Genomic DNA, 12,452 nt, shown 5'->3' on the forward strand with positions numbered 1-12,452 from the left:
ATAAGTAACACAAATAAAATAAATCTCTTCATATAAACAAACTAAGGCTTTGTCTGTGCTCTTTCCATTTAAAATTAGAGGCAACCACTGCATTTTAATCATGATCCAAACAAAGATGCTGCATACATGCAACATGAGCAGTTTTTAATCTAAATTAGATTGTATAAATTCGAAATTTGAAGCAGAAACAGAATGGTCTGACTTCAGTTTTGTGAAAGTATGCATAAAAAATATCTGCATGAAACTGAAACGGCAGACGAGCTGAACGAGACGCAGATTCAAGCTGTGTCCCAAATGACGCACTATACACTTATACACTATGTACTTATGCACTATGTACTCAACCATGTAGTGTATGAATTACATAAGGTTATTCTGTCATTCATAAACGGAGTCTGATAGCCCCTCCCCCTTCACTATGTAATTAAAGCTGCAACAGTCGAGTGCATTAAGTGTCCAACATTCCACACTTCGTTTTTTCGGTTATTTAAGTGCATCATCCGGGTATTTAAAGTGCACTTTTTCTTTTTGGAATTTTCAGTGTGAACGCACTACTCGCACTATTTACACTACAAAACGTCATAGAATAGTGCATAAGTACGCGATTTGGGACGCACCTTCACTCTCTGCTAGCAGGTGGCGCTTAAAGCGTTTCCTTGGTTTCCACTGTAAACAAAGCAGAGCTGCACTTATGAACAACAATGATACAGTGTTTCCTTGGTAACCGCTGTAAACAAAGCAGCGCTGCACTTGTGAACAGCAATGATACAGTGTTTCCTTGGTTACCGCTGTAAACAAAGCAGCGCTGCACTTATGAACAGCAATGATACAGTGTTTCCTTGGTTACCGCTGTAAACAAAGCAGCGCTGCACTTATGAACAGCAATGATACAGTGTTTCCTTGGTTACCGCTGTAAACAAAGCAGAGCTGCACTTATGAACAACAATGATACAGTGTTTCCTTGGTAACCGCTGTAAACAAAGCAGCGCTGCACTTGTGAACAGCAATGATACGGTGTTTCCTTGGTTACCGCTGTAAACAAAGTAGTTATGAACTTTAATATGCATTATACCTATACGAATCTTTTGGGTTTGTTAATAGTTTTGTCAAAAATTATTGTTTTTCAACACATAGTATACAGAAATATTTAAAACGGTTCAATACTGCTTTCCCGCAGGATCGATAAAACGATATCAGCAGCGTTTTCTCTCTCTCTCTCTCTCTCTCCTCTCTGACAGCGAGCTCACGTCAACGTCACACACCGCAGTCCTCCATAGCCACGCCTCCTGTCAATCACTCAGCACGTCACTCGTCTCATCTCATTCGCCTCCAGCATTTTTACGTTATTACTGTTACCGGCACTAAATTCTGATTTAAGTAAGTTTGCTGAATATTCTGAGGAGAACGTTGGGTTGCTATTACTGTGATTAACTACACTTGCAACAAAAGGTATCTTAAATGTTTTTTTCCACCCACAAACGTGAGATAGGGCTAGTCAACACTATAAAAGACGGCTGTTGATCGTTAACTCCAGTGGTGTAGAAGTTAAAGCGCATAACAAAGTCTTTTTTTGACGCGATCGACCCGGGTTCGAATCCGCCTTTTGCCGAACTTTTTTTTCTCCCTTTTCAAATCTCATATCACATCGGAAAGGCATTTATTTTCAATAAAAATGAAGGAAATAATCAAAAAGTTGCAAGTAATTAAAAATATAAAGTAAAAATTAAAATAAATAAATCAAATAAAAATTATAAAGTAGTTAATTTAATTAAATGAAGTAAAGTATCGGGTAGGTTTAGGGTAGGTGAAGGGAGGGCTTTATTGTCCCAATAAGGTGGCATCCATTTAATCGTTACATCCCTACTCACAAGGGTTCGATGACTGAGCCAGACTCTCTCTGTGCTCCAGGTGTCCCTGCGCTCCTGTTTCTCGTCGCTGGAGGAGACCATCAATCAGATGCTGCCGTCTCCACCCGAGCAGGTCCTCCCGCTCTGACAGCTGGATGCATCAAACCCTCTCCAGCCAATGGATTCTAGTGTTTTCCCGCTTATTGTTGACGGTTCCGGTACATTAGCGTTTGTTGGCGATGTTCGCATTAGTTTTAACATCGCAGACGTTCTGCACCCAAGCAAATATTTGCATTGTCAGGAAACCTTCGCCCTGTCAAACACACACACTGCATGATTTCACACGACATTTATTTAATGCGCTGCTCTTAGACTCGAATGTATGTTATTGATAGACTCCTTTTCAATTTTAAAGACATGTATGTGTGAAAATAAACAGCATTGATGTGGATGGTGAATGGTTTCAATGTGCTGGTTTAAGCAGAAATGCCCTGACCCTGAAGTCAAAAGATCAACAGAATGGTTTTGCATTAAGAAATTGAGCCTGTTCTTCATCATGCGATTCTTTTTAAGATTAGATTTTAATTAAAACTAGCATAAATTAAATTCTGAACCACAAACACTACCATGATATATACTGGCATGACATTGTTCCATACTATTTGCCTTAATTACTTTCAAATTCATTAACACTTAAATTATGAAAGCTGCAACACAGTTCTCACATACTATCGAGTATAAATGTGATTTAGGGTTATCCAGGAGACCGTGATGGGTACAGAAGAACCGACAGCCAGAGAGTCAGTTTTATTGTTCCACTGAGTCAAAGAGACACCAGGGCAGATAAATCAGGCACTTTGGCAAATAAACATGCATGAACTCGAACAAAATATAACACCAAACAGAAGAACAACACCTCACTACCTGGGTTATCTCAAACCGTGACACTCTTACAAATACTGTATGAAGAGTTTAGATTTACTGATGAAGCCCAAACACCCCGCTATGACACCAAAACACCATTCCATCCCATTCCTAAATAGTTGTAACCACACAATTGTTAACATCCAGTAAATCTCACCATTTCAACACGTTTCTCGAAGACAGAATGTTCAGAAGTGCTTTTAGTTTCATCTTATTCTGAAAGGTCACGTTGTATTTTACCATCCTAATAAACTGCGACATGGAAGCAGTTCATACACTCCTATCTGCACGATTCTTATCATGAAACAGACGCAAAACTAAAGTCTGGACTACATACAGTCATAAACAGACAGTAGTTTATTGTATCCGTGCACCTGTGAACTCTGAGCAGATAATAGCATGTTTTAAAAGTCAGAAATTGGCGGGAACGATCTACACTTTAGTCAGTCTTTGCACTGTGAGTTTTTGCAGTATCGTTGTTGTGTTCTACCACCAGTATTCACCTTAAAAACAAACTGAACTCACAATGGTTCTGAACTTTATCATGAGTCATCTTTGGTTTTTTTTTTTTTTTTTGACTAGCCAACACCCTAAACAGTCATTTAAAAACATTTCAAAGAATAACCAATCAGTTGTTCATCACTGGGAGCAAGGCAGCTGACGAAATAAAAGGCACTTTTCTCAAACCAAGTCTACATTATAAAAACCACTGTTTTGCATGTTGCACAAACTGCTGTTCCCTCAGAATGAAATGCATGTCCTAAACAGGACGTCCTGTCCTCTACGAAAGCCCATTTCCTGCTGGGCCTGAAACCATTCCCTGACCACTCTTTGTCTGGCATTGCTCCAGAACATTTCCAAGTACTTTCCTTGTTTCCAACCAGCTTCCTTTTTGTAGCGCAACTGGAGTTGCGTCATCTCTGCACATTGTAGTCCCTGTGCGTTTCAGCTTGCGGTTGCTCCCAAGGCTTGTTTGTAAGTCTGAGTGACGTTTTCGCAGTCAGAAATTGAAAACACGCTATCGGACACTCCTGCGAGGTAGCAGGCCATGTCCATTTCCCAGTGTCCCTGGTACTGAGACTCTTCCCTCAAGTCGAGGAGATTGTCAGCGGACACGCATCCTCGCATCCTGCGTCCACCTGCTGGTCGCTCCATTGGGGCGACTGGAATCTCGCGGTCAGGTAGGTCAAGTCTGTCGAAGGACTCAGAGGAGAGGATGCTATCCTCGCTGATCGCGCCGCTCGGTCGGGATCTGTTGACCACCGTTGGTAAGGAGGGTGCAAGCTGATCCAGCGAGCCGAATTCCTGCAGGCCGCCGGAAAACTTGCCGTGCCGTTTGAGGATGCCCTTGCGGTGTGGCTCTGGGTTCCCAAGAGTTTCTCCGGAGCTCTCCGGAGAAGAGGAATAATAGCCTGACTCGCTTTCCGAAGGCTTCTTCAGGATGCCTTTAGGGGGTGGAGGCAGGACAGACGGCGCCAAAGCGTTCTGGCTCTTCTCCTCCAAGGGTGTAGCCTGGGAGTCACTGGGCGCTTTCTGTTTAAGACTTCCCCTCTTCTTTAAAATTCCTTTAGATGGGCGAGGAGCTTCCTGCATGGTCTGTGAGACGTTGTTTTCTTTGCGCGACCTGCGTATGGAGCGCTGTCGCTGGACCGGTTCCCCTCCGGTGGCCCCACCTGTCCGCAACAGGCAGCGCATCTTAGAGCTGCTCTCCAGAAGAGGGCGAGAGGTGCGGCGTAGCCAGTCCGCAATACGAGTCGGGCCACCGGTTTGACATGCAGCGGCCGCATGTCCTGGATCCTGATGCGCAGCTGCAGGTTCACTCTGAGCCAGTAGAGGGAGCTGATAGCCCCAGTTGAGCCACCAGTGACTCGCAATCTCCTCCAAAGTAGCTCTACGCTCTGGGTTTACCATCAACATCCAACGGATCAAACCACACGCATCTGTGGGGCGACAAAAGGGATTAGGATTAATGCTACAAATGTATGGCCTACAACAGGGATGTCCAGTCTTGCTTCAGGAGGGCCACCTTCCAGTCGAGTTAGCTCCAGCTCTAATTAAACTTGCCCAAGCCAACTAACCAATGTCTTCAGGATCACTAGAGGCAGGTGTGTTGGAGCTAATCTCTACAGGAAAATGGCCGTCCAGCTGCAGGACTGGATACCCCTGGCCTACAACATCACAGACTACAAAGCTGCATGCAAACCGACTGGCTTCTGGAAGTCATTCTTTTTCGGTAAGAGTTAGCAACGTGAGGGACTGTTGGCAGTGCAAAGCAGGTGTATCCATGTGGCACAGTTTCAAAGTTTTATGTAACTATGCAAATGATCAGCAATGCAGTGTTTTGACTACTAATGGGAATGAATGCATGGGAGCACAAACAGTGCACAGTATCCCGATACTGTGTTTCCCAACCCTGTTCCTGGAGGCACACCAATCGTACACATCTTCGAACTCTTCCCAATCAAACACACCTGATTCAACTCATCAGCTTGTTAGTAGAGACTAAAAGACCTGAAATGGTAAGGGAGACATCCAAAATGTGTACTGTTGGTGTGCCTCTAGGAACAGGGCTGTGAAACATTGCGTAGCAAGATTAGTTCACGTTACTCTGAGCAGTTTCGCGGTTATCTGTAATGTAGGGTCATAGCTAAAAATGATGCATGGAAAACCATGTGAGAACTTGGACCTCATCAAAAATGTTAAATCAACATTAAAACAGCCACTACAACCAACATCATGGCAACCAGACAACCTCCAGCAATAAAGTTGCTGCCGGTGTGCACTCAACAGTCAGAACTCAAATTTATGAGACTGCCATGCAATGGTCAACAGATGGAAGGCTATCTGCTATAAAAGCTTATCTGCTAGAAATAGATAAGCTCCATCTATAAAACTTCTACATGGCATGGTTGAAAGAGCCAAGTCTGGACCTTTGACAAACACAGTAAACCAGTTTCGTCCGTTGGTTTAAAAATAGGGCAAACAGTACACAAAGGAGGTCTCTTGAGTTTCAGTTGTCTTCTATATCGTTTAAGAGCCTCACCAGATGGTTTGGTGGGTTTGCGGAAGTTTCCAGTGCTGATCTGCTGGACCAAGTTCTTGTGGTCTTGTCCGTCGAAAGGCATGGCTCCATGAACCAGGGTGTACAGCAAGACGCCCAGAGACCAGCTGTCCACCTCCGGTCCTCTGTATGGCCTGCCGTTCACAATCTCGGGCGAAGCGTACAGGGGACTGCCGCAGTACGTCTGCAGGAATTTATCACCCTGGTACAGGTTTGACAACCCGAAGTCAGCGATCTGAAAAACAGACAGTGGTTTCAGTGATTCCCATCTAGCGGTCGTTGGCCTTTCGCTCTGCAAGTTTTAAAACTGAAAGTAGATTTATGCCGTTATCTCAAGCAAGTTTCAATAGGGTGTTTGTCTTACGGCGTCTTGTTTAATAAACAGAAGTATCAGAGATAATGTTTCAAACAGACTATGAAAGTCAGGACAGAGAAAATGGCTTTAAAGGGTTAGTTCACCAAAAAATTTAAATTCCGTCATTAATTACTCGCCCTCATGTCGTTCCAAACCCGTAAGACCTTCGTTCATCTTCAGAACACAACTTAAGATATTTTTGATGAAATCTGAGAGCTCCCTGACCCTCCATAGACAGCAAAGATATTACCACGATCAAGGCAAGAAACGTAGCAAGGACATCGGTAAAATAGTCCATGTGACATCAGGGATTCAACCGTAATTTTGAAATATCTTAATTTGTGTTCTGAAGATGAATGAAGGTCTTACGGGTTTGGAATGACACGAGGGTGAGTAATTAATGACGGAATTTTCATTTTGGGGTGAACTAACCCTTTAAGGCCCATTCACACCAGGGACGAAAACTACTGTATAAAGATAACTATACAAGCGTCCACACCAGCGGACAATATCGTCTGTTTATTCTCAGCGCCTCTTTAAATTCTCGAGCTCGCGACAGCAGGATTGACTATGATTGGCTGTCAATGTTTTTATCGTTCATCAGCTGGAAAAAAATCGTTCTGAAAGTGATTCCAACTATTTCGTTTCTCTGTGCCTTTATCATTATAGTTGTGGTGTGGACTCTTTTTAGAACTATATCTTTATCGTTATCGTTCTTGGTGTGAACGGGGCTTAAGACTCTCAAAGGTCTGTCCAGGTCTGTTCAACAGTTTCCAATAAGGTTGTCCAGTCCTGATCCTGGAGGACCACTGTCCTGCAGAGTTTATCTCCATTCCTAATGAAACACAAAGCTAATCAAGGTCTTCAGCAGTGGTTCCCAATCCTGGTCCTGGAGAACCCCCAACAAGGCACGTTTTTTATGTCTTTCTTATCTGACGCGCATTTGAGGCCTTGGAGTCTTTACGATACGGTATAAGGTACGATACATTGGGAGTTCACCAGGACCAGGATTGAGAACCACTGGTCTTCAGGATTACTAGAAACATCCAGGCAAGTGTGTTTGGGGCAGGCTGGATTGGACACCCCTGGTTTACTACATAAATGAATAATAAAACAAACATTTATTCTGCTGATCATTCTTAAATGAGGTCCAATGATCTAGTTGTAAAACCTTCGTAAATTAAAAATTAATTCTGTCCCGAACTTACCTTTATATTGCCGTTGTCATCCAGCAAGATGTTCTCCAACTTCAGGTCGCGATGAACAATACCGTTCTGTTGGAAAAACGGAGATATTTAGAAACCACACCCGTCGATTTTTGTAAATCTGATCCGACTTTAAATTCTAAATAGATATAGCCCAGAAACGCAGTAAGGACATCGTTAAAATAGTCCATGTGACATCACTGGTTCAACCGTAATTTACGGAGCTACGAGAATACCTTTTGTGCGCAAATAAAACAAAAATAACGACTTTATTCAACAATGTGTTCCGAAGATGAACGAAGGTCTTACGGGTTTGGGCGAGTAATTAAAGACAGATTTTTCATTTTTGGGTCAACTATCCCCAGTGTTGGGGAGTAACTAGTTACATGTAACGTCGTTACGTAATTTAATTACAAAATAAATTTAACCGTAATATGTTACAGTTACTGCGAAAAATATGTAATTAAATTAGTTACTTTTGAAAATGTTAATGATTACAAAGGGGGTTACATCTGATTTTTTTCACACACATACAGATTTAATTGACTTCTTTCATAAATTGCATTGACTGCTCTAAAATATGAAACTTATTTTAGGACACAATTATGCGATAACTGTTTTATTTCCTATTTGTGACCCTGCAGCACAAAAGCAGTCTTAAGTCGCTGGGGTATATTTGTAGCAATAGCCAACAATACATTGTATGGGTCAAAATTATACATTTTTCTTCTATGCCAAAAATCATTAGGATATTAAGTAAAGATCATGTTCCATGAAGATATTTTGTAAATCTCCTACTGTAAATATATCAAAACTTAATTTTTGATTAGTAATATGCATTGCTAAGAACTTCATTTGGACAACTTTAAAGATGATTTTCTCAATATTGTGTTGGGGAGTAACTAGTTACATGTAACGTCGTTACGTAATTTAATTACAAAATAAATTTAACCGTAATATGTTACAGTTACTGCGAAAAATATGTAATTAAATTAGTTACTTTTGAAAATGTTAATGATTACAAAGGGGGTTACATCTGATTTTTTTCACACACATACAGATTTAATTGACTTCTTTCATAAATTGCATTGACTGCTCTAAAATATGAAACTTATTTTAGGACACAATTATGCGATAACTGTTTTATTTCCTATTTGTGACCCTGCAGCACAAAAGCAGTCTTAAGTCGCTGGGGTATATTTGTAGCAATAGCCAACAATACATTGTATGGGTCAAAATTATACATTTTTCTTCTATGCCAAAAATCATTAGGATATTAAGTAAAGATCATGTTCCATGAAGATATTTTGTAAATCTCCTACTGTAAATATATCAAAACTTAATTTTTGATTAGTAATATGCATTGCTAAGAACTTCATTTGGACAACTTTAAAGATGATTTTCTCAATATTTAGATTTTTTTGCATCCTCAGATTCCAGATTTTCAAATAGTTGTATCTCGGCCAAATATTGTCCTATCCTAACAAACCATACATCAACGGAAAGCTTATTTATTCAGTTTCCAGATGATGCATGAACCTCAATTTCAAAAAATTGACTCTTATGACTGGTTTTGTGGTCCATGGTCACATTAGGGTTTATCTATGCTTTATTTTTTAAGATCAACTGTTTTTCCAAGGCTAGATTGTCAGATGCCAGTGTTTCCCGCTATAGCCATGCAAAGATTTTATTCCAAAACCAGTATCATAGCTATCAAACTCTGTATTTAACCTCAGAACGTCTGACAGTAATCAGTGTGTGAGTGCTACTTAATGTTTCAATATGATTAACCGTTGAAAACATTCGTTAGAAATTTAGAAAAGTAATCAGTTACATTAATAAAGTAACTGAAAAGTTACACTACTTGTTACATTTTAAATGCGGTAGCTAGTAATCCGTAACCTTCCCTTTAATGAATGATCCAGTGATCGACGACGTCACTTTGTTTTAAAATTTCAGTTTCACTCTTAAACACTTTCCTGAAAATCCCCAGACTTTCCTCTGATTCCCCAACACTCGATCTCTAAATACAGACTCACGTCAGAGCTGGAATGCGAGTCTTTCGTGATTGTGTTTCTCTGCAGGAGGGCAAAGCCTCATTTAACCTCATAACAAAAGCTCTGCAGCCACGCCTGCGACTCTCAAAGACGCTTCCAGCTGAGGTTTGCTCTCGGAGCTCTTGCTGTGTTTGGTAGTGTGCGTTGCGTGAAACTTGCGCAGTCATGCGGAGGCTGATGCGCGTTATGCAACCCCAGAGCCTTCCCATAGTTCTCCTGACTGTGAGAAATGCTCACATCTAGTCTGGCTGACCTCAGCAGTTGACAGATATCTGCTAAACTAAACCTCTAAAACTGCACCCATAACAAGCTAAATGTGTTAGCGTTAAAGCGGTTATAGCCACTGTAGACGAGATAGCACAGGATAGAATGACTGATAAACTGGTCAATCAAATAAAAATTGTATCATTACTGTACCACTGCAGTTTTTTATTATTTTGAATTGGTAAATAAAAATAAATGCAATTTTTAAAAAGCTTTCAAGTTGTATTTTTGTTGTGATTGTCTTTTTTTTTATTTATCTACATAATTATTCATTTTTATTTTAGTCTTAGTTTTAGTAGTTTTAGTACTTAGACTAAAAAATTTGAAATGTTAAAATAACTGAAATTGTTTTGTTTTTTTAAATATTTTAATTAATTTCATTTACCTTGGACATTAATAAATAGAAATTACAGCAGTGTTATTTTAAACGTCACGTAACACGATAATATAGTTTTTAATTATTATTTTAATTTTTTTATTTTCAGTTTTTAATTTTACGTTTTAATTTTGACGTTTAAGTTCATAAGTTTGTTGTCTTTATAGTTTTAGTTATTTTAGTACTTCAACTTAAACTAAACAGAATTTAGAAACGTTGCAAAATAAGCGATAACTGGAATAAATTAATTCCTTAACATTTTAATTTATCTCTATAACCTCAGACATTAAAGAATAGAAATTACAGCAGTTATTCTAGTATTATTAGTATTTTAAATTATTTAAAAAAAAATTGTTTACAACGTTAGTTTAATTTTGTATTTTTACGTTTAAGTTTGTAATTTTGTTGTTTTTTGTCATTTAAAAAAATTTTTTTTCTATTTAGTTTTTATCCGTTTGTATTTCCGTTTTAGTTAATTTAGTACAACTAAATGTTTTTTTATATATATTTTAATTTCAGTTAACTTTTATTCAATTTCAGATCAATTATGACGGATGATATTATACGTACGTTTTACTTTTAAGTGAGATTCGAAGTGGATCAAAACCAAAATGCGTTTTTGTCTTACGAACAACGTTGAACTTTTTTGATCCACTTCAAATGTATTTAATAGCATCATCAACCCTTAAGCTTCAATCCACTGAAACCAAGCATCAAAACATTGCATTGTATTTTAAAACATTTTGCAATAGGAAATAACCCTATAGAAACAGAACAGGTTTTAACGCTTGGATTAGAAAGAAAGAAATGTGTGTTCTGACCCGGTGGCAGTAATGTACGGCAGAGACGATCTGTCTGAAGAAGTGTCTGGCTTGGCTCTCAGAGATGCGCTGTTTGTCGCAGATGTAGTCGTACAGATCTCCTTTACTGGCGTACTCCATCACGATCACGATCTTCTCCTTGTTCTCGAACACTGAAACACACAGTCACATCACTCTCAGCGGTGGAGCACACTGACGCGTCTGTGTGTCTGGATCAGAGCGCTCTGTGGATCCGTACCTTCATCGATGCTGATGATGTGCGGATGAGCCAGAGACGACATGATCTCGATCTCGCGCCGGATGTGCATCAGATCCTGCTCGTCCCGGATCTTCTCCTTACGGATCGACTTTATGGCCACCTGGAGAACAAGAACGAGACCGAACTCAAGTCGGAAAGCTCTAATAATACAAATCCAACACATCTTTGAGACGTTGTTTTCACATTCCGACTTAAAAGCAGAACTGTGGAAATGAGAGCATCCGAGGAGCGCGTGCGTGAATGCAGTAATTACACTTGCTCTGATGGCAGCAGGTAGCCTTCTGTTAACTAAGCTAAACATGCTTCAATTAAAATGCCTAAAGCTAAACCTCCCTTGTATTCACATTTCTAAACCTGTTGTCCAACAAAAGAGAACATTATAACCTTTTTACTCCACAACACCAGCCAAATGAGGCTTCTTGTCACAGAATGAGGCAGAAAATATGTTCCATAGGCTACTTTAAAAAGAATACATCGATTAGCAATGGATTATAAATATACTTAGGCTACGTCCACACGAAGCCAGAGCTTTCCCTATCTGATCTTTTTTCCCCCTCGTCTCGAGAAATATCTGCGTCCACACGAAACCACGAAACCGACACAAAACGATGTAGTATTCATGTCAGACCAGCATGTGGCGCTGTAATTCTGCCTCAGAGATACACTAAAAATGGAGAAGACTTGGACTGTGCGCATAAACCTTGCGCGCGGTATACAAACGAACATGGAACAATACATTTATTAATCTGTGTTAATGTTAGTTAATAAAAAGACAATCGTTCAGTGTTCATGTTTTTGTTGCTGTTACGTGACGTAGGGGCGAGACGTGGACTGATGACGCCATCGTTTCAAAAAATATCGGTTTCACCCAAAACGCCGGATCCGTGTGGACGAAACGCCTATACGATACAAACAGACACGGGGCCTTAATTATTATGAAAATACCAGAGATGGCTTGAATAGCACATATAAACTATATTGTCGCAGTCAGTCGAGTGTTTATTGTCTTTGTTTTATCATTCAAAACGTTTATATCTTCGGTTTACTCCGTTACAGCTATAATAGCCATGCCTTTGTCCATATTAGGTCAAAATATACATTTTTTCTAACAATATACAGGTTAAAGGTTTGGCGTCAGTATTTTTTATTTTTTTGTATTCAGCAAGGATGTGTTAAATTGATAAAAAGTGATAATAAAGACTTATATTGTTAGAAAAGATTTTGATTTTAAATAAACGCTGTTCTTTTTAACTTTTTATTCATCAAAGAATCCTGAAAAAAGA

General features: G+C 39.7%; 2 protein-coding genes across 3 annotated transcripts in view; one reads left to right on the top strand and one right to left on the bottom strand.

Annotated features, from left to right (window-relative positions):
- ccnd3 (cyclin D3) overlaps positions 1 to 3,246 on the top strand; it is a 9,115-nt gene extending 5,869 nt beyond the window's left edge. For both annotated transcript variants that reach the window (XM_016444853.1, XM_016444854.1), the window contains one exon: positions 1,909 to 3,246. In XM_016444853.1, coding sequence (XP_016300339.1) covers positions 1,909 to 1,995 — 87 coding nt within the window. In that variant the 3' untranslated portion in view covers positions 1,996 to 3,246. The remainder of the gene's footprint in view (positions 1 to 1,908) is intronic.
- Positions 3,247 to 3,329: 83 nt separating this feature from the next.
- Positions 3,330 to 12,452, bottom strand: part of nuak2 (NUAK family, SNF1-like kinase, 2) — a 14,425-nt gene continuing 5,302 nt past the window's right edge. Inside the window, exons 2-6 of the mRNA XM_016444852.1 lie at positions 11,149 to 11,269; positions 10,911 to 11,062; positions 7,396 to 7,461; positions 5,815 to 6,067; positions 3,330 to 4,711 (exon numbers count right to left, since the gene is read on the bottom strand). Of these exons, the coding sequence (XP_016300338.1) occupies positions 3,717 to 4,711; positions 5,815 to 6,067; positions 7,396 to 7,461; positions 10,911 to 11,062; positions 11,149 to 11,269 (1,587 nt within the window). The 3' untranslated portion in view covers positions 3,330 to 3,716. The remainder of the gene's footprint in view (positions 4,712 to 5,814; positions 6,068 to 7,395; positions 7,462 to 10,910; positions 11,063 to 11,148; positions 11,270 to 12,452) is intronic.

This window comes from Sinocyclocheilus anshuiensis, unplaced genomic scaffold, assembly GCF_001515605.1.
Source record: "Sinocyclocheilus anshuiensis isolate Anshui unplaced genomic scaffold, SAMN03320099.WGS_v1.1 scaffold2493, whole genome shotgun sequence".
Classification (NCBI taxonomy): domain Eukaryota; kingdom Metazoa; phylum Chordata; class Actinopteri; order Cypriniformes; family Cyprinidae; genus Sinocyclocheilus; species Sinocyclocheilus anshuiensis.